Here is a 27,793-nt window from a genome sequence, read left to right on the forward strand (position 1 = left end):
TGTGTGTGAGTGAGATGCACTAGAAATGTAATTAAGCTCCAAAAGTTCCTGTGTTCCAAGTCATCTATCTTTGAATCGAATAGCTATATTTTCTGATGTATTTTTCTAGAAACTTTTGTGTCCGGGGACAGGAAGTCTACACACTTGTGGTTCCATAGTGTAGTGGTTAGCACGTCTGCTTTACACGCAGAAGGTCCTGGGTTCGATCCCCAGTGGAACCAACTTGTAAACATCTTTTTTTTTTTTTTCTTCCTTTTCCTTCTCTCACTCCAAGGCTAACACAGTGGGCTTTTCGCTTTCGTTTTTGTTTTTGTAGATTAGGCTTCTGAGAGCTGTTTATGAAACAGAATTGCAGATTCTCTCCCGACTTTTCTTTGGGAGCTCCACTTTCATACACTGCTTAGCTCTCTGAGGCAGTGTGGAGCATCGGGTTGTCACCAAAAAATAGTCTTGTTACTTCTGTTATCTCCAGTCATCATAAAAATCAAGCAGAAATAGATTTCAATGAGGCCTGAGCGCTGGGGACAATAAACATTTTCTCACCTCAAGAGTGAGAGAGCCTAATCAGCAAGAATTTCTAAAATTGTAAAACTGGGCGGAGGGGCGAGGATCCGATTTTAGGTCAAAAGGGTGTAACCTGGGCCTCAGATTGGGAACAGTGCCAGAGAAATGTGCGGACGGGGCTCAACAGAGGCTGACCCCTCCAGCATTTCTCAATTCCTCAGAGGACTCAGGTTTTCTCTCCTAGAAAGTCAAGCTCTCCTAGCTCCTGCCTGGAAGTCTCAGGAAGAAGGCTCCAGGTTTATGCTCCTAAAAGGATAAAACAGAGATCGCTGTCCTGAGAGGCATTTGATGTGTTTGATGGCTGAGGTTCCAGACTAAAGACAAGAGACATCTATGAAAACCTTGACCTTACCCAGTGATCTTCCCAACCCTCTTCGACTCCACTTCCACTCAAAATAAGCAAGCACCGTCCAACGGGTCAGAGCTGGCAATAGACTTTCACATATCCTGCTCTAAACCATGAATAGAAAGTCAGAATCATGATATTTCTGAAGAATGTATTAAAGAAATATAACAAAAACAGAAACAAAAAGCAACTTATGGACAAAGGCTACATAGGTAGAACAATGCTGAGAATAAACCAATATTAATATACTCAGAGAGATGGGAGACAACACTGAATACTGAAATAAAGATAAGTGTATTTACACAAGGAAAGAGGCTTTTGTAAGATAAAAATATATTATCAGAAATGAAAATTTAATAAATAGATCATAAAGTGTGATAATATCCTGGAATATCAAGCAAAAAAGTTAGTGATACAGAGAAAATAATAAGTTTATTAGAGGAAAATTCTAGGATGTGCAATATCTAAGTAGTATTACTTCCTGATATAAAGAATAGGGAAAATGCAAGGATGATAAACCTCAAAAAATTAGGTACATATCACAACACTAAAAAAAATCTAGACAGGCAGGGATCACTGAGTAGTCAGTAAAAAGGATTTTTGAAAAGTCACAGAAAGGATAAATTAACAGAGTAGCTGACTTTTCAAAATTGGCACCAGAAGCTAGATGACAATAAAGCAATGGATTCAAATCTGAAAGAAAATGAAATCCACCCTAGAATCCGATATGAAACCCAAATATCCATCAAGTATGAGTGTAAAAGAGATATATATACAAATATATTTGTATATTTTCAAATATACACTGCCTTGTATAATTTACCTTCAGTACTTCCTTTCTTGGGATCCATGGGAGGATACGTTCTACCAAAATGAAAGTGTGGGTTAAGAAGTAGGAAGACTTGGGATACAGAAAGTATGAGATGCAAGTGGAACATAGGAGATTAGTGAAGGAATAGTCCAGGATGATGGGAATATCATATATGTGGAGTGTTAAGGGAAGCAAGACCAGACTGTAAGAGTTCAGAAACGTTTGGGGAAGAATTCTTCAAGGAGATGAAGTTGAGAGAAACCTGGATGTGGATAAACACCCTGAAAAGAGATTTAAATAACTGGTGGATGGATTTGGGGCTGAAATAATAAGACCTATTGAAAATTGTGCAAATAAAAATATGATTACTTATTCCATGTGGGAGGAGTAATAATAGTTCATTAGGCTGGTTTAAAATTAGAAAATATGTATAAGGAGTGAAAAGGAATAAATAAGTAATCATTAGTTGCAGATGATATCTACAGAGAAAACTGGAGAATCAATAAATGTTTAAAATCAATAAATGAGTTTAGCACATTTGCTAGATAACTGTTCATAATTTTAATTCAGAAATACATAGAAAATAAGGTTTTAAAAATTATACCTAAGAATAAATCTGACAAATTATGTACAGTACTTTCACAGGGAAAGTTATAAAATATTATGGAAAGATGAAAAACTACCTAAATAAATGCAGTGATACAACATATTAATGAGAGCAAAAGTTCTATAAAATAAAAATACAAAATTTCTTTAAAATTATATATATACAATGAGATTTCAATCAAAATTCCAACAGATTCTAATACTTGGAAGAACTAGAGAGCTTTAGCAAACTAAATTAATTTAAAAGAAGAAAAGAATGTTAGTGGTGCTTTCTTTTCTAACGTCAGATGTATTTTAAAGGATAGTAATTAATATGTGTGGTATTTTTGCAGAGATAGATAAATAAACCAATGGGACAGAATAGATAGCACAATGTAGAACAAGGCAAATAATGAAACAAATACTTATATAGGAGAATGGAAGTAGAAGGGAGGGAATTGGAAAGAGTGGGTGGAATATTCATGACTCATCTGAGAACACCGGTGTGGTTTAGGCCCAGAACTGATGCAATCCTCCTTTTCAGTGCTTGTACGAGCTTGTCCCATTGTTGTCATGGTAACTGTCAACTGTCAAGGTGCTGGTGGGTGTGTCATTTAGCATACTAATGTATTCTAATAAACATATAATGAGGCTCAAGGTCTACTGGAAGTCAAATCTTCCGCCATCTTGCGTGTAGTTGGTTCTAACCAGTTCTTGTATTTTTTTCCTCTTTGCAGCTTCCTCCTGAAACTTAGATAAGAGTAGTTGGTTTCTATTCGAGGGAGGGGGCAGGGGTATGATTCTGGGGAAACAGCCTTGGTAACACTATGGCAAACTTTTTTTTTTTTTTTTTGCGGTACGCGGGCCTCTCACTGTTGCGGCCTCTCGCGTTGCGGAGCACAGGCTCCGGACGCGTAGGCTCAGCAGCCATGGCTCACGGGCCCAGCCCCTCCGCGGCATGTGGGATTCTCCCGGACTGGGGCACGAACCCGTGTCCCCTGCATCAGCAGGCGGACTCTCAACCACTGCGCCACCAGGGAAGCCCTATGGCAAACATTTTGGCAGGCATGGGGCTAATAAATAGCCTAGCTGAAATCTTGAAGTGAACCTTAATTCTGAGGACAGACAAAACTCCTCCAGCCATGGCTGGAATTAGCTTATCACCATCAAAATAGCTGAGGACTGTAGTCACTTTAAGTAGATGCCGAGTTCAGTATCAGTGTTTACATTACTACTACAAAGGCACAGATAGCAATCCTATTTATTTACTTATTTAACAATAACAACAATGGCTTATTTTGTCATGTTTTTGGTTTGTACCTCACTGAGCTAGTGCCCCATGCATATTATGTCCTTAAATCTTTAGAACAATTGTAGAAAGTGGTAACTCTCATTAACTTCCATTGAAAGATGAGGATGAGGCACAGAGAAATTAAAAAGCAGACCAGGAGTGCCATAGGTAGAGGAGGGCAGTTTTCCCTCTGCAAATGTGATTGGCAGGTTGTGAATGATGTTCCCAACCAATATTCAAGCAATCATAAAAGGACACCTGGAAAATACAAATTTTTAATCTTATAATTCCCCTGGTCAGTTTATATCAGATTTGCTAGTGATGTCATGCAAAGCTACACAATATAACTGTGAACCAGAGAAACTGACATGTCTAGCAGAAATGTATTGGCACTAAGTATCATGTGGTGGATGCCAAGCAAGCTCTCTACTTTCTGAGCAAATCACCAAGTGTAGGTCTTCTTTAACCCATTACTAGCCTGGCACTACAAGTTAATTCTGTGCCAGATTTAGGACCCTAACCCTCTTACCAAGAAGTAGCCTCTGGGCCATTAGTACATGCATTTCCGCTACTCAGGCCAATAACTGCTGGAGAGAGTATGTTCTAGAGAATTGAAAGATCAAGATGTTTGTCTCTGTTCTAAATCTGAGTTTCCTCACTCACTGGTGGGAAAAAAAATTGATAGGAGCCAGTCTGGGTTAATACATACTTGATCCCTGAACTCACCCTTATAAAATTGAGTAGAAATAACACACACAAAAGAGAAAATTGAAGTAGATGTGATCCAGATGAACATGGATGGTCATTGTGAATATTGTTAGACTACTGGGAAGCAGCCTCAAACCTGGGCTGCTGAAGGGATGACACTGAAAATATAAGACATTTCAGCTTAATTACAATATCTCTGAAGCTTTGTTGGGTCGAGTTTCAGAATCCGTGTCAGGTGGACACTTGGGTAAGAAGTGGGGGCTATTTTAGCCCTATGAAGGGAAGGCTTTAGGAAATCGAAGAAGATACCTTCATGCTGAAACTTCTAATAAGCTGCTAAAAATATGAGAAAGAAGACAGTATTTTTTTGAGCACTGAAAATTTATAAGGCCCAGGGAGATGAGGCGCCATGTGTATCTCAGAACGCTGTGCTATGAGAAGTGAAGTCCCCGCTCCTCTGGGGAGCTGCTTCTTTTCAGTCGTCTCACTGTGGTCCCCAGGTAGCATCTACTGCTTCTGCTTTCCAGCCACCTCCCCACTTCAGACCAACGCTCTTCCACTCCCACCTTACCCAGTCCACTTGCCTCTTTCTAACTCACTCAAGAAACTGAAGAGGCTAGAGATAGTGGCTATTCTTCTGAGTCATGGTCCCACCCCCTAAAAGTTCCTCTAATTTTTCCCAGATTATCAAAGTTTAGTTTCTCAGCACTGACCTAACCACGATACTTATACACCCTACCATATATAAAATAGATAACTAATAAGGACCTACTGTATATACAGCACAGGGAACTCTACTCAATACTCTGTAATGACCTATATGGGAAAAGAATCTTAAAAAGAGTGGATATATGTATATGTATAACTGATTCACTTTGCTGTACAGGAGAAACTAACACAACATTGTAAATCAACTATGCTAAAATAAAAATCAAAAAACAATAAAATGCATCCAAAAGAAGAAAAATAGAAATGTGTGATTCATAATCAGTCCTTTGTGTGCAAGAAAAGATTGCCACAATAAACCGGATCTGCATTTAAACAGTCATTTCATCGTGTTTAAAAGGAATAGTTTTCTATTTTTATTGTTATTACCTCAACTTCTTCATTGGGACTTCCAGCCAATGCCAACAGGAGTGTTGGACATGGGTATGGTTGGGAAGAGAAGAATTGGAGAAAAAAAACAAAAAACAAAAAACATAAAAACCCCCCCAAACCATGGATACTTTCTGTTTGGCTGGCCAGTGGGGGCAGGATGCTGAACATTTGTCTTCAATTTTGCAAAGGTTTTAGAGAGGCTGTCTCCATGGCAGTGTTGAAAAACATCGGTGATGCACATATGAGGAATAAAGATCCTGCTGTGACTCAGATTCGAACCGAGCTTACTGCAGCCACAACGCAGAGTACTAACCACTGTATGATCACAGCACAGCACCAGGAAGCATCTACTTTAGAGCTCTACCTCTGCTCTTTCCTCAGGAACGTCTATTTCTGCCATCTAAAGAAACATACACTTTGTTTTCCGTCTTTATTTAGAAATGCCTTCTCAGTTTATTGCCCTATTCTGCTCCTCCACTTGCTAATACAGTATGTTGCTCCTGGCAAACAAACCAAAAGGAATAAAATTAAGTTTCACTACATGGAATTTTCCAAACATGATGGCTCCTCTCTGGGGTTGCTAACACTTGCGGACTGACTATTCTCACTTCCACTTCCAGCCCATGCAGGTCTCTTGCTTAGTTTTAAAAAGCATGGTCCTCAGACCTCCAGCGATAGAATGGAGAGGGTGTTGCTTCGAATTGAACCTTACTGGGTCCCATTTTTGGCCAAACTGGTCAGAATCTCCAGGTGCTTGGCATAGAATCTGGCATCATATCAGGTTCCAAGAGTGAGTTCAAAGGAAGGGATATGGCTCCATCCTGACCCATACACCTGTGAATCTGGCGCGCCCCTGGACTCAGCCTGCCCAACTGAGAAAATGTTCAGTGTCTCAGAGTGCTTACATCTCACTGAAACTTGTTTCTCCCAGTTTTGCCAGTTGCCCGAGGGGGAGAGGGAACAGTACTTCTTGTATGGCCTGGAAGCTCTATGGGCCGCCCGCACCCCGTCACAGACAACTCTGCCTGCGCACTGTAGAGTCAGGGTCCTGGACATGCTCTTTCCTTTGGTACAGAATGATTTCCTTTCTTCTCTTTACCTGGTTAAATTCCATTCATGCTTCAGCTCTCCACTGAATTCACTGGGGAAGCTTTTCCTGAGCTCCCCTCTCCACACAACGCATGCCTCTCCGTCTAAGTCAAATTTATTTTCTCTGTTCCATGACCCTTTTTTTATTTTTCTGTCAGTGTCCCCATATCAGTTTCTTATGATGTATTAGTTACTGGAGTTATTTTAAATTAATGTCAGTCTCCTCCCTCCCTCCGTCCCCTCCCCAACTGTGCTCCAAGAGGAGATAACTGTCGTGTTCACTAGTCTATCGCCAGGGTTCCACATTTAGCAAGCTCTTTATGAATATTGCTCGGGCGCACAATGAATGAATGAATGCACAGAGATTCCAGTCCAATCCTTTATGGAGGCAACTTCTCCCAACAGTATGTGGCCAGGCAAATGGCTTTATTGTGTGCAGAGGCTGTGGGTAGGAAATATCGTTAGAAAATGAAGGCAAAGGAGTTCAGAATTACCTCAGCAGCTGACCATATAAAGCTTCTCAGCAGAGCCAAAATGATGTCTTTAATTTTCTGAGGTTTTCTTTATCTCCTTTCTTCTAGATCACACAAAGCCACCCTAATTACTGGCAGGTTTGCTGAAGAATTACCTGCTTCCCAGTATTAATTTGATCAGGGAAGAGAGCTAGGGATTTTCTGTCTCAAGGAAATGAGCTCAGTCTAGCTGAAGGAGAGGAAATGCTGCCTGTACAGGGAATGCAGGCTGCTTTTGTCTCAGGCCTGTTTGAGTTGGACTTCTCCTTCCTTTCTTTCCCTCAGGGACTTCCTCTCACCCTATTTAGAAAGCACCCTATTTAGGGACACAAGTGCTTTTCTGCATTTTCTGCTGGGGTGTTTTGGCAATTGGACTGATTTGCATGTGCTTCTCTATAAGAAGAGAGAAAAGCCAATCCTGTGTGTTAGTCCTTGGTGTGGCACAGGCCTAGAAAATGGCCTCTCTTCTTGTGCTTTTTATTTTTGAAAGTCTTTCTGAGGATTTTGCCTGACACTTTTACTACAGTGATTCTGAGTAGGATAAGAGACAGGGCGGCCTAATCCAACCTGCTAGCTCTATGTTTATCAATGCCATGGACTTTTCTACTTCCGACTTTCCTAAATTTTCTATTAAAAATAAATTTAAAATTCTCTCTTACTCAGGGGCATAGCTCCAGCAACCCTTCCCTCTCTTTCCTATATTATTTTTTAAAAATCTCTGTAGGGGGAGTTCCCTGATGGTTCAATGGTTAGGACTCCATGCTTTCACTGCCTTGGGCCCAGGTTCAATCCCTGGTTGGGGAACTAAGATGCCATGTGGTGTGGCCAAATAATAATAGTAATAGTAATAATAATAATAACCTCTGTAGGATCTTTCCTACCAGCTTTTATTTCTTTCATCTGAAATGTTCTCTTGCTACCCTTTGAGCTACTAACATTATTATTTCCCCAAAGTGACATGCACCATATCTGGATATGCTCCCCTCACCAGCTATCAGATAGTTTGTAAGCCTGCTGGTTTTCAGTAGGCCCCATTTCCTGCCACTTAGGCTTTATGATGCCTAAGAGTCATTGGTCTGGAGTTATGCATGGCAGACAGAAATGCTCTAAGGAGACTCTTGCAAAACATGAAGAGTATCACACCTGGGGATTTAGAATAAGGCCAAGTCTTACTCTGATGGCAACTATTATTTATTTGAAAAGTAGCTTCTAGCATCTACTGAGCCATTTTAATTACTGAATGCCTGACAGTGGGACATAAAGCAAATATGCGCCCCAAAATATTCACCAGGAACTGGGTGTCCTATGATCTACCAAATTATAAAGATGGATATCACAGTAGCATTTCATTTTAAAATGAAATTCTATAGACAAGACCAGATCTGTGATGGTCTGAGCAAGATGTATAATGCTCAGACTCCTGTGCTGTTTCTCTTGCTTTGCTACCTCTCCTTCAACTCTTTTTTATAACCTCTTGGTAAACCCCCTATGACCAGTTAACAAAGGATTAACAATCATGGCCCTGTTAGAGCGGCTTTGCAGAGCATTTTAGCACTAGTAGAATTGGATAGCTGTGTGCTACAAGTTATGCTTCCACTTAGAGATGGGAGGTCTTGAGAGAGAGTAGTGAAAAGAAATCCCCCTGTCAGCAGAATATTGGGTGGTACATCTGGTTGTCCACTTCTTATGGTAGGGAATCTGGCCTGATGCAGGAAAAGCGAGTCTATATGTATCTTTACTAATTTATAGACAGTGACTGGTGAGTTATCCAGCTAATCAAGGACATGGAAAACATGACTAGAAAATTATTATCACGAAGGTCTTGTGGAGTGTAATGTACAAGGACACAGTCAATATATGAATTACCCCAAAATGACCACCAGAGGGCTTCCACCATGAAGGAGGCTCTTAAGAATGGGGTAGAAATGATGATCTATCCTGTGGATATCAGTCAATCTCTTTCCCCAACCAATCAATGATTGCAAAATTGTCCATGTACAAATTTTTCAACATCTCTCTTTAACATTCCTACTCATACCTTAGACCAAAGTGTATAAGACCAGATAGTTAAGAGAAGGCAGTTATGTGTGGGTTCTGTGTTGAGGTAGCTAATATCTTGATTTATAGCTTTATCTCTTACAAATTGAGAATCTGATTGAATAAATTACATTGTGCTTTCTTGTCTTACTCAGTTGGGGCTGCTATGACAAATATTATAGGATGGGTGGCTTAAACAACAAACATTTATTTCTCATCGTTCTGGAATCTGGGAAGTCCAAGAGCAAGGTGCCAACAGATTCCATGTCTGGTGAAGACCTGCTTCCTGGTTTGCAGGTGCTGCCACCTCTCTGTGTGCTCATGTGATTTCTTCTTTGTGGGCTCCAGGAGTGGGTGGGGAGCTCTGGTCTCTTCTCCTTCTTACAAGAGTGCTAATCCCACCATGAGGATTCTACCTTCATGACCTCATCTAAAGCTATTTACCTCCCAAGCCCCCACCAACAAATACCATCACATTGCGGGGTTAGGATTTCAATATATGAAAGGGGGGCAGGGGGCTCAAACATTCAGTCCCATAGCATTTCTTTTCTAAATTGTAACTGGAACGATACCCACCTCAAGTGCATTCATGTTACATATGTAGCCCATAAATGGTCTGTACTGAATATCTCTTCCATGTTTTCTTTAAAGCCTCATTCTCTTCTCTTTTGGGGCCTCAACTATTCACTTTGAAGCCTTCACATTATGGTACAAAACTGGAACCCAGGACTGGATAAGTGAAGTGATTACTGGATCTGGAGGACGGAGAAAAGGCCAGTGGAAGATTCTCTCTTATTCCTTATTGTTTTATATCACCTTCCATTTGCAATGATTGTGGCGTCTAAAACTCTTACAGGAGTATATGAAATTAGTAAAGGTTTTTAGAAAGTAAGTTTTCTCAGTTCTCTAAAAAGAAAACACATCCCTTTTAAATTCCCCGATGAAGGTAAAGAAACTATGTATGCTAAAGTCAGTTTTACAAATACCATCATAGACATTACTCAACACTGATATTTATATTCATGTTAGTGTATGTCATAGACATGGAGATGCAGTATCCAGATCCCCCACCAAGGAAAGACTTGCTGCCCAACTGCAGAGTGCGCTTAGTAGATAGGCAGCAGCTCTTATCTCCAGGGTTCCCCAGAGTTGCAGATCTCCACCCAACTCAAGGCACGCCCTTCCTCAGGGCAGTCATCAGTGGCAGAAGTAAAGCCTGATCCAGAGACATTTTCACCCCGTGTGGGGCAACTCTGACAGGCAGTACAGGCTCCAATGCTCCCCACATGTTTGTCTGGCCTGTATCACAGTTTGACATTCTCTGTCTAATCCTAGTTCCTTCCTCCCTTCACAGATATTGGTCCCTAATAAACATCTTGCACCCCAAACTCCATCTCAGCATCTACTTCCAGAGAACTCAACCTACATCACTATATCACCATAATTTTTTTCCTGGGTGTCTTGCATTTTATTATCACTTCATTCGACAGGGCTTCTGCAAGCAAAGACTAGGAGTAGCAAATAAATTCTGTATTGAATTATAAACTATGTTCTCAATCTTTCAGTTTTTGAACCACATAATAAAGTCGATATTATTTTTTAAATTAATTTTTATTGGAGTGTAGTTGCTTTACAATGTTGTGTTAGTTTCTACTGTACAGCAAAGTGAATCATCTGTACGTATACGTATATCCACTCTTTTTTGCATTTCCTTCCCATTTAGGTCACCAGAGCATTAAGTAGAGTTCCCTGAGCTATACTGTAGGTTCTCATTAGTTATCTATTTTATACGTAGTATCAATAGTATATATATGTCAATCCCAATCTCCCAATTCATGACTCCCCCACCCAGTCAATACTGTTTTTATGGTGTCTTTTTTAAAAAGTGGGTTGGATTCCACAGCTTTTTCTATCTAGCTAATCTGTATTATCAAATTTATTATCTCAGAGATCAGGGTTGCTATTGCTTTTGATTACTTATACACATTAATTTACACACCCGAAGTCCTATATTATGGTGTCCTCCCCCCCACCCCCCTTTAAGTTCAACGCCTAATGGGCCTTCTGGCTGTGCCCAAAACACATTTTCTGTCCTAAGGCTTTTGCATTTTCAGTTCCCTCTACTTGAAATACTCTTCCTCTAGTATCTGACTGTCTCGTTTTTTTAATTTATGTAGGTCTCTGAGCAAGTAATACTTTTAAGAGGTAATCTCCATTTACCCCCTATCTAAAATGAGTCCCCATAATGCTCTATGGCTTATCTCCTCCCTATGTTTTTCACAGGATGTGTATCATCTTACATATTATATATTCACATGTTTATTTATGGCTCCCTCACCTAGAGTAAATTCCAGGGAGGTAGATTTTCTAGGTTTGAATTGACTGTTGTATCCTGAGTTACTACAAGAGTGCGTTAAATGAACACATGAGTCCCAAAGAAATAGGACCAAGGATTTACTAATATGGGATTAAATAAATTCTGAACATTTTTAATCGACAAACTCTAGTTCCCATTAGAATTAAATCCTAAAGAAAATGTAAACGGCTGCTGAGTGGAATTTTAAGAATTTCATCATCTGATGAAACTATCCTTTAGTTAGGTCACTTAACCAGGATGCTCTTTCAAAGGACTTTTCTAAACAGTACATTCAGAATTGCTAAGTTTCCTAAAGGCAATCAGTGCATCCGTATTTTGGCTGCCTAAGGACACTGCTTCTAGATAACATTAGTTTTATTAACTGGACTTCAGGTACTTGCCTATCGGATTCATCTCCCAACTTCTGAACAAGCCTCTCCTGCACATACTAGTCCCTGTGAATCTGCAAGTAGTCCTTTCAGTTCAGACCACGTGCCGAATTGCTATTGGAGTTGCGCTCCACCCCCTCAAGAGAACAGAAGCACTATTATAATCTTATCACTCAAAACACAAGATTGCGTGTACCAGCTTTCTCTTTGACAGTGTAGGTGGCTCTGAAAAGAGCCTTTGTATTTCAGCTTTTCTCACCTTGTTACTTATTTGGTCTTATGATGGCTCTCGGTCTTCTTAGGCAGCAGCACGGCCTGGATGTTGGGCAGGACGCCGCCCTGCGCGATGGTGACTTTGCCGAGCAACTTGTTGAGCTCCTCGTCGTTACGGATGGCCAACTGCAAGTGGCGCGGGATAATACGCGTCTTCTTGTTGTCGCGGGCCGCGTTGCCCGCCAGCTCCAAGATCTCGGCCGTCAGGTACTCCAGCACCGCCGCCAGGTACACCGGCGCGCCGGCCCCGACCCGCTCGGCGTAGTTACCCTTGCGGAGCAGGCGGTGCACTCGGCCCACGGGGAACTGAAGCCCGGCCCGCGAAGACCGGGTCTTGGCCTTAGCGCGAGCCTTACCGCCTTGTTTGCCTCGTCCGGACATAACGGGTTCAGCAACGTCACCTCAAAGAGCTACTAAAGGGAAAGTGCAAGGACCAGTGCTTTTTATAACCCTTATTGGGCGCGAAAAAGAAGGTATGTCATTGGTTAGGATGTGGTTTCATTTTAACCAATGGAAAGGTGAAATTGGGATTCTTGCGTTCTGATTGGGCAGAACTAATTTCTGAAGGTTTCTTGAACAGCCACCAATCAGACATAGGACTTCGACTTACCTTATTTGCATAAGAGGTTCTATATAAATGAGGTACTTTGCGCATTTACTATATTTTGTCGCTGTACGTTGCTTGTCTTTATAGATCATGCCTGAGCTGGCGAAATCCGCTCTGGCCCCGAAGAAGGGCTCTAAGAAGGCGGTGACCAAAGCGCAGAAGAAGGATGGCAAGAAACGGAAGCGCAGCCGCAAGGAGAGCTACTCCGTGTACGTGTACAAGGTGCTGAAGCAGGTCCACCCGGACACCGGCATCTCGTCTAAGGCCATGGGCATCATGAATTCGTTTGTCAACGACATCTTCGAGCGCATCGCGGGCGAGGCGTCGCGCCTGGCGCACTACAACAAGCGTTCGACCATCACGTCCAGGGAGATTCAGACGGCCGTGCGCCTGTTGCTGCCCGGGGAGCTGGCCAAGCACGCCGTGTCCGAGGGTACCAAGGCTGTCACCAAGTACACCAGCGCCAAGTAAATTTGTCAAGTAACTTTTAGATCTAACCCCAAAGGCTCTTTTAAGAGCCACTAAGTTGTCAATATTAGAGCTGAAAATACGAACTCTGAATTTAGGTTTAAGTTCTAGCGATAACGTGAGGTATTGAGAATTCCATTGTACTGAATCACACGTACTGTGGTCGTGAATTGCCTCCGAATAGAAGGAAACCAATTATACTACCAAGTGCTTCAGTAACACGGCCCTTAGATCTGGTAAGTTAACACGTGAACACAAAGAGAATCATTCTTATTTCGGGGGTCTTCTGTGTGAAGTACAGTGGCTTCCTGTTTAAGCCTTAACAGCCTGTCACGTGTCCTTTTTTTCTCCACCACCAGTGTTCTAATGTGCATTTATGTGTTAGTAAACTTGGTCTCCAATGACCTCCTAAAATGCAGCCTTTTAACTCAGCAGTTAACTCGTCCAGCCCATTTGGGGTCAGGACAATGCTAGAACTCTGCGCCGCCCTCCCTGCCCCCCCGCCCCCCCCCCCTCACCCCCAGCCAGGAGGAACAAAGTCTGCAAGGCAAAGAGAAACATGTCTTCAGAGTAAAGATATGTAATATGAGGGCTCACAAAAAAGATCTTATGTGGCCAATTTACTAGTTTTTAAAAAACATATACGGCTAGAGAAACAAGTAACAGATGGGTGGTAAAATGGGGAAAAATAAGGTCATATCCCTCACCCGACATTAAGAAATATAAAGGACTGGAGGGAGATTTTAGAGTTGGGCCTGAGTCCGGGCCTCTGGTCTCATAAAACTCGGCCAGGCCTCCAGACAAATCCAACCCGCAGCCGAGAAGCTAGTTGGAGGCCCCACCCGTGCCCGAGGGAATTTTGCCCCGCGATCACTACTGTGCTCAGTCCATTTTCCACACCCTAGAGTTAACTATGTGAACTGCCTTGAGCGATCCGCTTTAAATGGTTTAAGACACCAGCGTACAGACGGATTGTTACTTTAGCCCTTTCCTTGAAAACTTGGGGGCCCTAAAAAGGGCCTTTTTAATACACAAACAGGATCAAACTTTTTTCTTTTAACCGCCGAAGCCGTAGAGGGTGCGTCCTTGGCGCTTGAGCGCGTACACTACGTCCATGGCCGTGACCGTCTTGCGCTTGGCGTGCTCGGTGTAGGTGACGGCGTCCCGGATCACGTTCTCCAAGAACACCTTCAGCACCCCACGGGTCTCCTCGTAGATGAGACCAGAGATGCGCTTGACACCTCCACGCCGGGCCAGGCGGCGGATGGCGGGCTTGGTGATGCCCTGGATATTATCGCGCAGAACTTTGCGGTGGCGCTTGGCGCCCCCTTTCCCCAAACCTTTCCCCCCCTTACCACGTCCGGACATTCTCAGGAAATGAGCAGAAAACTGCACTCAACTTGTCGCAGCTCCTTTTAAAAAGTAACCTCTGCGGACCAGAGTGAAAACCAAAAGAGCTGTGGCGGGAATCCCTCTGGGTTGGAGGAGGGGACCTAAAGACCTATAGGAACAAGCCGGCCGTACTACTCCCGTTTGTTCTCTTTCAGTTAATTCTTTTGATTCCTCAAGACCTAGGCTATTTTTCTCCCCTTTTCTCATTTAATTTGTTTCGCTCCTCATCCTCGTTAAGCAACAAAACTTTAACATTGTAGATGATACATAAAATAGCACAGAGAAGAAAATATTCTGCTTTTATCTCTACCTATATACATGTGTCTTCTTTCTCTACCAGTATTTGCATACGGTTAATACCATTTTGTGAAGTTTTTCTCCTAATATATGGGGGAAATATACTACCTAGAAATAGAGCAAGATGGGCTAATAAAATAGAGAATTTCAAGATCTTCCAGGTATATTGCTAAATTCTCTTCCACCAAATGTGTGTCAATTTCCATTTTTAATATAAATTCCTATTATTATTTTACTGATAATGGGTAGCATCATTAAAAAAATTTAACTCTATAATAATCCAGACTTGGTTTCTTGTATAGAGAATTAACTTTTAAAAAATTAACCAGCTGGCTCATCAGTATAACATAGTAAATATCTTCTCCACTTATTTGAGGAACTTAATTAATCGTTTATTGAATATTTCACTTAAAATTATTTCTTGAGTTTTTATTCTGCTGATCAGTGTACGTATAGTGCTCTAGCATTTAATTATTTGTAATGTTGAAAAATAAGTATTTGCCAGTGAATTCATACCTCATAATTATTTATTTCAAATTAATTTCTACTATTATAGAAAAATAAATCATTTTATCTAGCTGCAACAAAGTAGTTATTTTAGTACTCTTAACTGTATTAAATCTATACAATTTATTAGGGTAAATTTGTTATTTTTGAAGTACTGTGTCCTCCTAACCTGCAAAATACTGAATCTGGGTCTTTAAATGTCTCAGTAGATTTTTTTCTAGGTAACATATAATTAAAAATTTTTTAACTTTCATTAATTAGAAGAGCAGTTAATTTGTCATTAGTGAACAAGTAGAAAATTCAAATGCAGAGAAAAGAAAGTCTCTCTTTGTCTTTCTAAGAAAGCCTTTATTAAAAGAATGATTATATATTTCAAACATTCTTGGTTGTATATACTTAATTTAAAAAATATATACTATTTTACTATTGCTTAAATTCTGAGAAATTTTAATCCCTTCTTTCAGCATTAGCATATAATCCCATTGTTATTCAATGATTTTCTTTCACTTTCCTTTATTTCAGTGAGAGTTACTTTTAGCAAGGTTGCAATACAGTATTTTCAAAGTACTCCTATAAACTATAAATTTCATAAAATAAATAAAAACCTTTGCAAAAACAAAACTATTCAACCAACAGGAACAAAATTCAGTATATATTACAGAGATGGGTATATATCCAGCATAATTCAACAAGTTAATTTAAGGGCAAATACAAGTTGAAAATAAGAGGCTTAATTCTCCTCGAGGGTCCCTTTCCTTTCCTTTTTCTCTTTCAAAATTTCTTTCTCTGTCCTTTCCAAATGTATGTAAAATGGCTAAAAAAGCCCTTTGCCAGCCTCTTAACTCAGGAAAGTTTCCTCAAGGAGCTTAGAGTCCTCTCTTTAATCATCAAGGAAAATAGTACTCTTTTTCCCAGTTTCCTGACTCCAGATTGCAAAACCTACCTAATGTAATGGGTAGTATCTACTTACCTATATAAAAGAGTGAGATTTTTTTCTCTATCTTTGCAATCTCTTTAAAAGATTGCCCGTGTAGAGCATAATATTTTGAATAAGCATTAAGCTTATTCAATAATAAACTTTCTCTTCTTTTGTTTTACATTATATTTCCCCAACATTAGTTAACTGGAATATATTTTACAGACCCTTCTCTACTTTTTTAAAAAAATATTTATTTATTTATTTGGCTGAGCCAGGTCTTATGCGGACCTTCGTTGCAGCCTGCGGGGTCTTGAGCTGCGGCATGCAGAGCTGGAACCCAGGCCCTTTGCATTGTGAGCGTGGAGTCTTAACCACTGGACCAACAGGGGAGGCCCCCTTCTCTACTTTAAAACTGGGTAAAATGCCCACCAACTACTAGCCTCCCTTCCTATCTGATTTCATGAGTTTTTGCATAACAACTAGTGATTATAAGACTAGCAATGGATGGATATCTGAAAAGTTTGTCAGATTCTTTATAATTTCTGAAATTGATAAGCAAAGGTTTATTGTTCTATAAACATACAATATATTATTTTATAAAAATACAATGCTCTTCGGGCCGTTTTCTAACATAGTAACTGACTTAATATGTCGAGATGAACAGTTCAAATCAAATATTTTCTTTGTGGCTTTATGTTCTTTCACTGTTGAAGGGCAGCTGAATATGTCAACCCAAAGTATGCCTCTTTGTCATAAGGGTTATTTTGAACTAATTATTTTTGAGAAACAGCATAGACAGGTGAATCTCTGAAAACAGAAGTTACCTTTTTGTTAGAGACACATATGTATAGAGGAAAGCTACATTTGTATCTCCCTCTGTATACTATGAAGAGAAGGATGATCCGAAATCATGAAAAAGATCTTATGGGAGAAGGCACCCACTTTAACCTGCATAACAAACCCTTGTTTATTATGCGTTTTTCTGATAATGTGTCCCCCCTCCCCTACACAACTTTCTTTTGTCTTTAGCTAAAGATGGTGTGTAAGGTGGTGGCTTGGGCCATCTTGAGGAGTTTACTAATTTTTCCTGTGTCTCTTCTGTATACATGAGGTTTACATGTTAATATAATTTTGGTGGTTTTTCTCTTTTTAATTCGTCTTTTATTCTAGGTAGTCTCAGCCAAGAATTCAAAGGGAAATTTCTTTTTCGTCTCCTACACAGTACAAATCAAATCCAGCAGCAAACTTTATTGGTTACACTTGTGAAATATATCCTATACCTAACCATTGTCTATTACCCCAATTTAAGCCAAACCACCATTATCTCTCAAAAAGACCACTGCAATAGCTTCCTAATTTATATCATTACTTCTAAACTTTGTATTCACCATACAGTTGCCTTAGTGAACTTTCACAAGAAATGTAAATCAGGTTATGCCATTCCTCTGTTCAAAACTCTTAGAATGATTTGCAGAAACTTATAGCATGGCATATAAAACCCTACGTGATCATAAAGCCCTACATGATCTGACCTCTGCCTATCTCTGTGAACTCACTTTCTACCCTTGCTTTCTCTGCTCTTGATCTTCCTTAAATATTCTTGATCTTAAAGTTGATCTTTAACTTTCTATCTCAAAATGCCCAAATAGACGGGCAAATGCCCAAATAGTTTGGGCAGAATAGATGCCCAAACTGACTGTAATGGATATACAAATGTCTACAAATATAAGAAAAAAATGTTCAATTACATTATTAACCCACAACATTGGATTTAAATTAAAAAAAAAAACCCTTAAAAGAATTGTAATGCGAGAGTTTTAATTTGCTTTAAAACTTTTGTTTAGAAATATTCTCTGTGTATCATTTAAAATATAATGCATGAGTTCAGGTTTTTTATATTAATACAGACAACAGTATACATCAACAAAATATTAGTATTTGGTGTTGAAGGGGAGCAGACTAGGCCACCCCAAAATACACCATTTAGCATAAGGATTATTTCGCTGAACTGAGGCGTTTGAGATGAAGCAGATCCAAGAAAATCCTCTTGCTTTCCTTCTGTTTCCCTAAAAGCAGGACACAGATTTACAGAGATGTCCCTCCTCCTCTCTTTCCCAGGAAGAACAAAGGTTAATCCTAGTAAACAACTTTAGACCCTTATCAATGGAGAAGGCATCAAATTAAATATGCCTAACAAAGTTTACCCTTGTTTCCCTGGTAACGTCCCCCGTACCTGACCTCCCTACATCTCCATCTTTAGCGGCAGATGGTATGTAAGCTGGAGTTCTTTTTATTTGTTTTGTTTTGTTTTTTGGCCGCACCTCACAGCTTGCGGGATCTTAATTCCCTGACTAGGGATTGAACTCGAGACCTTGGCAGTGAAAGCCACCAGGGAATTCCCTGGAATTCTAAGGCACCTCTAGAGGTACTCATTTTTCCCTGGGTTTCTCCCATGTATAGATGAGGTATAGTTGTTAAGAAACTTGTTTTTCTCTTTCGAATTTGGCTTTTATTACAGGGCTTGTTACCCGAAAACTGGGTTCGCCTCTTGGTGGGTGTCGCACCAAAAGACAGAACCAAGCCAAAGATCAGGAGAAGGAAGAAAGAATTTATTACTACTTGCAGCAAGTAAGGAGAACACTGGGGATCTTCCCAAAGCAGTGTCTCCCTGAACAGCAAGACTGGGGAAGTTTTAAGCTAAGGGTACATGCATATTCATGAAGGGTCTCGAGCAGAGAATTCAGCACAGAATTGGGGCAAAGGTTGACGGGGTCCAAGCTTTAGTTGATCTGAAGTCACTAAGGGGCAAAATTATCATTCCATTCTCCACCTAGGTGGGGGCCTTAGTTCCTGCAGAACTCAAAGACTGTATCAGATTTTTATCTATATCCCTTGAGGAGGAACTAGGGCTTTTATTGTTGAACTATTGTTTCTTGACTGCTTTTCCTTTGTTCCTGCACTCCCTTACTTTCCTTAAGATCATTGATTACTGAGACACGTTCAAGGGCAAGCATTAGATCACGCTTAGATCACAAAATGGCTTAGGCCAAAATGGCTTCTCTTATGTAAATAAAGCCATTCCTGGGAATTACCCGGTGGTCCAGTGGTTAGGATTCCACGCTTTCACTGCCAAGAGCCCGGGTTCAATCCCTGGTCAGGTGCGGGGACCCCCTAACCTATCTGCCTACAGACTCTCAGCCAAAAACTCGGAAGGGTGGAGGAAAAAGTATGTTTTTTCCCTACAATTGGAAGACATATTTAAAGACAGAACAATTGAATAATGAATGAAATCATTTGGGTTACATAACTTCTAAAAAGCCTATGAAAAGTCAAATATTTTACTGTTTTTTGATGGGTCATTTGAGTGTCTAGCATTGTCAGATATTGTTGTTGGCATTTCTTTTTATTTCAAGAAGTCTTATTTATACTAGGATTGGAAGAAGTTCTATTTTAAGTACAAAAAACAAAGACAATAAAAGGGTATGAATAATTATATGAGATATTAGAAGACTTAAGTGCTAAAGAAATTCCAGCTATGAAGAGGCAGTTTCAGTGAAAAATCATAATTAAGTTGCAAAAGAATGGGTTAGATTGACCAAATCTTACAGCAACGGTTTTTCACCTGGGATCCATATATGCCACAATGCCTCTGAGGATAAAAATCAGCAGAATGTGGATGGGGCGGTGGCGGTAGTGGTGAGGGGGGAAGTCCATGAGTTTAGAAGGAGAAAAATATATATTTTAATTAACCTTTAACTGAACATTGGCATTTCACTTTATTATGAATTTAGGCCTCAAACCTCAGTACCTGTTACTTTGTTACCCAGTGGAAATCACAGATGTTTCATTTTTCATAACAATTGCTGCGTTATCTTAAACCATCTTTTATACTTATCTTATTACTGATGGCAGTTAGGCTCCCCAAAAGATTGCGTTATGTACTGTGTTAATTATATAAGTGCATATGTCACTCTATCAAATTTACTTTTAAAAATACTTTGATAACTGTAATGTAATAAATTTTTTTGCATTTTGTACACTTAAAACATTATTCTGAGAAGTTTCCACTTAGTCACCACACAGCCAAAGGTGTTCATGATATTCAAGAAAAAAAAAGTTAACGTCTTTTATTTTGAGATGACATCAATTAAAAGAGTTCAGTGAGTGGAGAGTAAGAGGCTAGATTCTGCGACCTAGGCAGTAAAAACCATTGGCAGGGGTATTCCTTATTTGGTTACAGCAACAGAAGTTACTTGTCATGTCACATCAAGTAACTCTTTCAAAGGTAACCCTATCAGCTTTGCTGACTTGGTTTCTGTCAGGAGCCCACAACACACTACATTTCTCCACTACTTACCAACTACTTTGTCGAACCATATCATAATCCTCTATATTATTTTCCTTACCCCACACTTACTTTAAGTCTACGAGGCAGAAGTTTAAGTCTGCGTGATTGGCAACACTTTACATTTCAATAGCAATAGTTACGGAAAACATTTCCTCAAATGTCTTGATAGGTTTAAAGTTGGTTAGAAATAACTAACCTGTCAAGTTCTCCTGAGGCAACAGCATTTGAGATTTAGGCCGCAACCCAAATATGAGAAACCTTTCTCGTGCTCCAGAGTGGTGTCACATCTACAGATGTAATCCCAATATTTTAACGTAGCAACATTGCCTCGTGGCACATGTACTGTTAGGGAAAACGTATGTGGCTGACAGTATTTGGGTGAGGGAGACTATCGTGCCACGAAGCTCTCCGTTGATCTGTAGGGGAACTGGATGTCCTTGGGCATGATGGTGACGCGCTTGGCGTGGATAGCACACAGGTTGGTGTCCTCGAAGAGCCCCACCAGGTAGGCCTCGCACGCCTCCTGCAGCGCCATCACGGCCGAGCTCTGGAAGCGCATGTCGGTCTTGAAGTCCTGCGCGATCTCGCGCACCAGGCGCTGGAACGGCAGCTTGCGGATCAGCAGCTCCGTGTACTTCTGATAGCGGCGGATCTCGCGCAGGGCCACCGTGCCGGGCCGGTAGCGGTGCGGCTTCTTCACGCCGCCCGTGGCCGGCGCGCTGCCGCAGGCCGCCTGGTCAGGCCCTTGCTGCACCGTCTGCTAAATTCGAGTCAGGGTAGTGCTTCTTTTGTACCAAAATATCTCAGAAACTGATGCTAATGGTTACCCGTGGACGCACACCTATTAAGGATTAGCGATAAAATCCTAAATCCGTAGATAATCACTGCAGCGAACTTTCTTTAAAACGTCATAAAACGTTTTTCTTACTTTGCTTTCAACAAAGCAGAGGATGGGAAAGGGACTCAGGCTTTTATTAAATCTGACTACCCCTTTTCATCGTCCAACGTAACAAATGTTAAAACTCTTTTACAGAAAATATGGGTGGCCCTGAGAAGAGCCTTTGGTTTGAATTTATCCGAGTTGCTATAATCTAGGCAATTACTTGCCCTTGGCCTTGTGGTGGCTCTCGGTCTTTTTGGGCAGCAGCACAGCCTGGATATTGGGCAGTACGCCACCCTGAGCGATGGTGACTTTGCCTAACAGCTTGTTAAGCTCCTCGTCGTTACGGATGGCTAGCTGCAGATGACGCGGAATAATACGCGTCTTCTTGTTGTCGCGAGCCGCGTTGCCCGCCAGCTCCAGGATCTCCGCAGTCAGGTACTCCAGCACCGCCGCCATGTACACCGGCGCGCCGGCCCCGACACGCTCGGCGTAGTTGCCCTTGCGGAGCAGGCGGTGCACTCGGCCCACAGGAAACTGCAGCCCCGCCCGTGAAGAGCGGGTCTTGGCCTTGGCGCGAGCTTTCCCGCCTTGCTTGCCTCGTCCAGACATCATGAAACCAACGACAACACCTCAGAAGTCTTTCAGAACGAAAGCGTAGAGGCAGCACTTCTTATAACCCTTATTGGGTGCGATAAAAGAGGTATGTCATTGGTTAGGATTGTGGCTTCATTTTAACCAATGGAAAGGCGGCATTAGGATTCCTGCGTTGTGATTGGGTAGAACTAATATCTTACGGCTTCTTAAACAGCCACCAATCAGACACAAGACTTTAACTTATCACCTTATTTGCATAAGAGTTTCTCTATAAAAGGGACACATCGTATCTTTTACCACGCTATTTCTCTTTCTCTTAAATTCTTTTGAGTTGTTTTTCATCATGCCGGAAGCAGCTAAATCTGCTCCTGCTCCGAAAAAGGGCTCCAAGAAGGCGGTAACTAAGGCGCAGAAGAAAGATGGTAAGAAGCGCAAACGCAGCCGCAAGGAGAGTTATTCTATCTATGTGTACAAGGTGCTGAAGCAGGTCCACCCGGACACCGGTATCTCGTCTAAGGCCATGGGCATCATGAACTCGTTTGTCAACGACATTTTCGAGCGCATCGCGGGCGAGGCGTCGCGCCTGGCGCATTACAACAGGCGTTCGACCATCACGTCCAGGGAGATCCAGACGGCCGTGCGCTTGCTGCTGCCCGGGGAGCTGGCCAAGCACGCCGTGTCCGAGGGCACCAAGGCTGTCACCAAGTACACCAGCGCCAAGTAAACAGTGAGTTGGCTGCGAACAATTTAACGGCTCTTTTAAGAGCCACCATATGCTCAATAGAGAGAGCTGGTGCTGGTTTTGTTTCTGCTCTGGGCCTTCGTAGCTCATTACAGTATTTAGTCTGCGAAGTAGAGCCATTACTGAACAGTCCTTTAGGACTTTACTGTCACGGTAAGCTTGAGATACGCTAACCTCAAAAATGTTACGTGACCCTGGCAAAGCTCTGGAACTCCTTGTAACCCTGCCCTGGCCTTTTCATTGTCGTTTAGGTACTTCGTATATTTAAAAGGGTTCAGGTACCAATTCTGTTACCATTTAGGGTTAAGTAACGAGGGAGGAGTTAATTTTTAAATTCGTAGTAAATCCAAATACTCATGGCTCTGGGACAAAGAATAGGATTCCTGCGGGGGTGCAGAGATTGCGCGGGCAGTTTAAATTTGCCCGGGCGCCCGCTCTTTCCCTCCACGGCCTGATTGGTTGCCGGCATCCGGGAAGAGACCGGGGCTTTCGGTGCGCGGGAGGAATCCACTTCCTGCTTCTCAGTCTAGCACACAGAAGCTCTTTAATAAACATTTTCGGGTAGTTCCTGCTTTTTTCATTTTTGTCTTTTTCTTAGTGCTTTTTCCCTTTCGAGAATGAGATTTAATTAAAAATCAAAATTTTCTTTGGAGAGAAGGGAACTTGGTGGATGTGATTTTCAGCCTGAGAAATACCAGCGCTTTATTTCTAATTAGAATATTGCTTTCGTTTTGCCCTATATCCATATAATAGGAAACATTGCAAGACTAAACATGACTATTTGGGGTCCGATGAAGGCGAGAAGCTTGAGGGCATTTATCTCAGACTTTTTTCTGAAAAAATATCCGTTTCTATTTTAAAGTTGCTTTGGTTGGTATTTTTAATGCTATTTTAACTTTGCCTGGAACCAGCGAAGAAAAACAAATTCCGCGTCGTTCAGGTTGTCATAAATGAGAACCAGGCACTCAACAAACAATGCTTCTCTATATTACGGTTGTTTAAAATTACGTGTCTCTTTTAGGTCAAAAGCCATTATTTATAAAGTTTGGAAGCTTCCACTATGGCTGATTTTTTTATTTAGGTCGTGATTTTCAATGAATTTAATTTACGTAAATAAGTTACCTAATTTATCTAAAATGGATCTAAATTTAGCATAGTAATAATGTCTAAAAGCAATTAATATTTGTTAAATCCACTGTCAAATGTACTCTTCCCCTTTGTTGACCCAAAGCCTACCCATGTCTCAACGCCCACTTCAGCCTTGCCTGCCCTCTGAAATTTCTTCCCTTTTTTGAGCTTTTTCTAACAGCTGGTCCAGAATTTGGAAACTGCCTCCATACTGTCTCATATATCTATTTGAGTTGCTACTAACTGGCTTGTTGTGTGTTTCCATATAGAGAATGTACACTCATCATGACATGAAAAATAAAGAAAGGAAGAAAGAAAAAAAGTTATTTTCTTTCACCATCTCCATCCCACACTAATGGTAACCGAGTCCTGTAAATAAACAGAACATAAATGATTTTTGTTTCTTGTTGTGTCATGTGTCACGTGAGCCTCCCATCTTCTCCATTAATCCAAATAATTAGATGATAATTTCCAAGCTAAATACTTTTTTGGTTTTTTCTTTGTCTTTTAGTATATAGCAATCAGAATAAAATCTGTGGAAGAAGGAGAGGGATTGGAATAGAAGGTGAGTCATCCTTTATCCCCAGATGAAAATTCATAAAGACTAAATTTTTGAAAACTATAAAGTTGAAAAGTCCCAGCCAATTCTCCTATTACGCAGAAAATTAAACTGCCTGAGAGATATATAAACCAGGTAAATAAATCAAATCTTCATCTTTGGGCCTGTTTGCACCTTGATGGAATTCCCTTATGAGTAAGGGGAGGATTTACTCCTTTGCTTGAAAAACCAAATGCTATCAGTTTATCTCATCGTTCAAGGCTAAACTAACACTGTATGTCATTTGAAAAAATGTACGTTGTGGTGTATTTTATCACAAAAGAAATAGACATTTGTTGCTCACAATACTTAGAACTAACTGCCAGGTCTTCCCCAGAGGTCACAAATCAGGATGACGCCTTGACTATTGCCTTAGATGAACCAGCTGGTTGTAAAGGACTTTTTTTCAAGGTACATTAAATGATTATATTTCCTTTTCTACTGTACACATATTTCTTTCTAAACTAATCTACAATGCTTATTGAAATCAAGGCACCCATTCCCTCAGAAGTTAATAGAGACACAGTGACAGAGTCTGTCAAAAGATTAGTGGCTCTATATGTAGATGCCATGCAGATATCTGTTCTTCAATTATAACTTTATCTTTGTTAAAGTTAATTTCATTATAATACAAATTTCTGTTAATTTTATTTTCAATTGTTGATGATATATGGAAAATACTCAATTAGTAATAACTACATTTACAAACTATCCATTGATTTCAATAAATTTTGTCCTGGATGAGGCAGGGATTTGTCTTCAATGAGGTAGACACTTATTCTAGATTTGGATGTGCTTCACTTTCTCTTATGTTGTTGCTAGCAAGACTATCTGTGGACTTAATGAATACTTTATACCTCACATCTCACAGCATTTTTTTAACTGATCTCAATACATTATAGAGAAAAAGTAAGGCAATGTACAAATGACAATGAGACTTACTGCAGGCTTTTTTTTTTTAACATCTTTATTGGAGTATAATTGCTTTACAATGGTCTGTTAGTTTCTGCTTTATAACAAAGTGAATCAGTTATACGTATACATATGTCCCCATATCTCTTCCCTCTTGCATCTCCCTCCCTCCCACCCTCCCTGTCCCACCCCTCTAGGTGGTCACAAAGCACCATGCTGATCTCCCTGTGCTATGCGGCTGCTTCCCACTAGCTATCTAGTTTATGTTTGATAGTGTATATATGTCCATGCCACTCTCACTTCGTCCCAACTTCCCCCTCCCTGTATCCTCAAGTCCATTCTCTAGTAGGTCTGCATCTTTATTCCCATCTTGCCCCTAGGTTCTTCATGACCATTTTTTTTTTTTTTTTTTAGATTTCATATATATGTGTTAGCATACGGTATTTGTTTTTCTCTTTCTGACTTACTTCACTCTGTATGGCAGTCTCTAGGTCCATCCACCTCACTACAAATAACTCAGTTTCGTTCTTTTTTATGGCTGAGTAATATTCTATTTTATATATGTTCCACATCACCTTTATCCATTCATCTGTTGATGGACATTTCTGTTGCTTCCATGTCCTGGCTATTGTAAATAATAATAATAAATAAACATTTTGGTACATGACTTCTTTTGAATTATGGTTTTCTCAGGGTATATGCCCAGTAGTGGGATTGCTGGGTCATATCGTAGTTCTATTTTTAGTTTTTTAAGGAATGTCCATACTGTTCTCCATAGTGGCTGTATCAATTTACATTCTCACCAACAGTGCAAGAGGGTTCCCTTTTCTCCACACCCTCTCTAGCATTTATTGTTTGTAGATTTTTTGTTGATGGCCATTCTGACCGTTATGAGATGGTATCTCATTGTACTTTTGATTTGCAAATCTCTAATGATGTTGAGCATTCTTTCATGTGTCTGTTGGCAATCTGTATATCTTCTTTGGAGAAATGTCTATTTAGGTCTTCTGCCCATTTTTGGATTGGGTTGGGTTTTTTTGTTTGTTTTTTTAATGTTGAGCTGCATGAGCTGCTTGTAAATTTTGGAGATTAATCCTTTGTCAGTTGCTTCATTTGCAAATATTTTCTCCCATTCTGAAGGTTGTCTTTTCGTCTTGTTTATGGTTTCCTTTGCTGTGCAAAAGCTTTTAAGTTTCATTAGGTCCCTTTTGTTTATTTTTATTTTTATTTCTATTTCTCTAGGAGGTGCGTCAAAAAGGATCTTGCTGTGATTTATGTCATAGAGTGTTCTGCCTATGTTTTCCTCTAAGAGTTTGATGGTGTCTGGCCTTACATTTAGGTCTTTAATCCATTTTGAGTTTATTTTTGTGTATGGTGTTAGGGAGTGTTCTAATTTCATTCTATCACATGTAGCTGTCCAGTTTTCCCAGCACCACTTATTGAAGAGGCTGTCTTTTCTCCACTGTATATTCTTGCCTCCTTTATCACAGATAAGGTGACCATATGTGCATGGGCTTATCTGTGGGCTTTCTATCCTGTTCCATTGATCTATATTTCTGTTTCTGTGCCAGTACCATACTGTCTTGATTCTTCCAATCCAAGAACATGGTATATCTCTCCATCTATTTGTATCATCTTTAATTTCTTTCATCAGTGTCTTATAATTTTCTGCATACAGGTCTTTTGTCTCCTTAGGTAGGTTTATTCCTAGATATTTTATTCTTTTTGTTGCAGTGGTAAATGGGAATGTTTTCTTAATTTCACTTTCAGATTTTTCATCATTAGTGTATAGGAATGCAAGAGATTTCTGTGCATTAATTTTGTATCCTGCTACTTTACCAAGTTCATTGATTAGCTCTAGTAGTTTTCTGGTAGCATCTTTAGGATTCTCTATGTATAGTATCATGTCATCTGCAAACAGTGACAGCTCTACTTCTTCTTTTCCAATTTGGATTCCTTTTATTTCTTTTTCTTCTCTGATTGCTGTGGCTAAAACTTCCAAAACTAGGTTGAATAATAGTGGTGAGAGTGGGCAACCTTGTCTTGTTCCTGATCTTAGTGGAAATGGTTTCAGTTTTTCACCATTGAGGACGATGTTGGCTGTGGGTTTGTCATATATGGCCTTTATTATGTTGAGGTAATTTCCCTCTGTGCCTACTTTCTGGAGGGTTTTTATTATAAATGGTGTTGAATTTTGTCGAAAGCTTTCCCTGCATCTACTGAGATGATCATATGGTTTTTCTCCTTCAGTTTGTTAATATGGTGTATCACATTGATTTGTGCATATTGAAGTATCCTTGCATTCCTGGGATAAACCCCACTTGATCATAGTGTATGAT

The 27,793-nt window shown here is 40.4% G+C and overlaps 6 protein-coding genes across 6 annotated transcripts; 2 read left to right on the forward strand and 4 right to left on the reverse strand.

The window, feature by feature from the left end:
• Positions 1–12,053: 12,053 nt before the first annotated feature.
• On the reverse strand, positions 12,054–12,440 carry LOC309967793 (histone H2A type 1-J; the record flags this gene model as incomplete). The annotated part of the gene is made up of 1 exon (XM_082848648.1): positions 12,054–12,440. The coding sequence occupies one exon, from the start codon at positions 12,438–12,440 to the stop codon at positions 12,054–12,056; it is 387 nt and encodes a 128-aa protein (XP_082704774.1).
• A 301-nt stretch (positions 12,441–12,741) lies between these two features.
• On the forward strand, positions 12,742–13,149 carry LOC309967944 (histone H2B type 1-K-like). The gene has a single exon (XM_082848928.1). It carries the CDS (start codon positions 12,757–12,759, stop codon positions 13,135–13,137), a length of 381 nt encoding a protein of 126 aa, XP_082705054.1. The 5' UTR covers positions 12,742–12,756; the 3' UTR covers positions 13,138–13,149.
• Positions 13,150–14,190: 1,041 nt separating this feature from the next.
• On the reverse strand, positions 14,191–14,502 carry LOC309968081 (histone H4; the record flags this gene model as incomplete). Its single annotated transcript, XM_082849200.1, has 1 exon — positions 14,191–14,502. The coding sequence occupies one exon, from the start codon at positions 14,500–14,502 to the stop codon at positions 14,191–14,193; it is 312 nt and encodes a 103-aa protein (XP_082705326.1).
• A 6,483-nt stretch (positions 14,503–20,985) lies between these two features.
• Positions 20,986–21,595, reverse strand: LOC309967671 (histone H3.1-like; the record flags this gene model as incomplete). Its single annotated transcript, XM_082848437.1, has 3 exons — positions 20,986–21,354; positions 21,425–21,438; positions 21,586–21,595. The coding sequence occupies 3 exons, from the start codon at positions 21,593–21,595 to the stop codon at positions 20,986–20,988; spliced, it is 393 nt and encodes a 130-aa protein (XP_082704563.1).
• Positions 21,596–21,696: 101 nt separating this feature from the next.
• LOC309966947 (histone H2A type 1-like) lies at positions 21,697–22,092 on the reverse strand (the record flags this gene model as incomplete). Its single annotated transcript, XM_082847404.1, has 1 exon — positions 21,697–22,092. One exon carries the CDS (start codon positions 22,090–22,092, stop codon positions 21,697–21,699), a length of 396 nt encoding a protein of 131 aa, XP_082703530.1.
• Positions 22,093–22,402: 310 nt separating this feature from the next.
• LOC309967042 (histone H2B type 1-J-like) lies at positions 22,403–22,798 on the forward strand (the record flags this gene model as incomplete). The annotated part of the gene is made up of 1 exon (XM_082847510.1): positions 22,403–22,798. The coding sequence occupies exon 1, from the start codon at positions 22,418–22,420 to the stop codon at positions 22,796–22,798; it is 381 nt and encodes a 126-aa protein (XP_082703636.1). The 5' UTR covers positions 22,403–22,417.
• Between the last annotated feature and the right edge of the window lie 4,995 nt (positions 22,799–27,793).

The sequence above is a fragment of the Leucopleurus acutus genome (genome assembly GCF_964270905.1).
Source record: "Leucopleurus acutus genome assembly, chromosome: 10".
In the NCBI taxonomy this organism is placed as follows: domain Eukaryota; kingdom Metazoa; phylum Chordata; class Mammalia; order Artiodactyla; family Delphinidae; genus Leucopleurus; species Leucopleurus acutus.

Coding starts and splice junctions, on each gene's coding strand:
- LOC309967944 (XM_082848928.1), top strand. CDS start 12,757: ATGCCTGAGCTGGCGAAATCCGCTCTGGCCCCGAAGAAGGGCTCTAAG.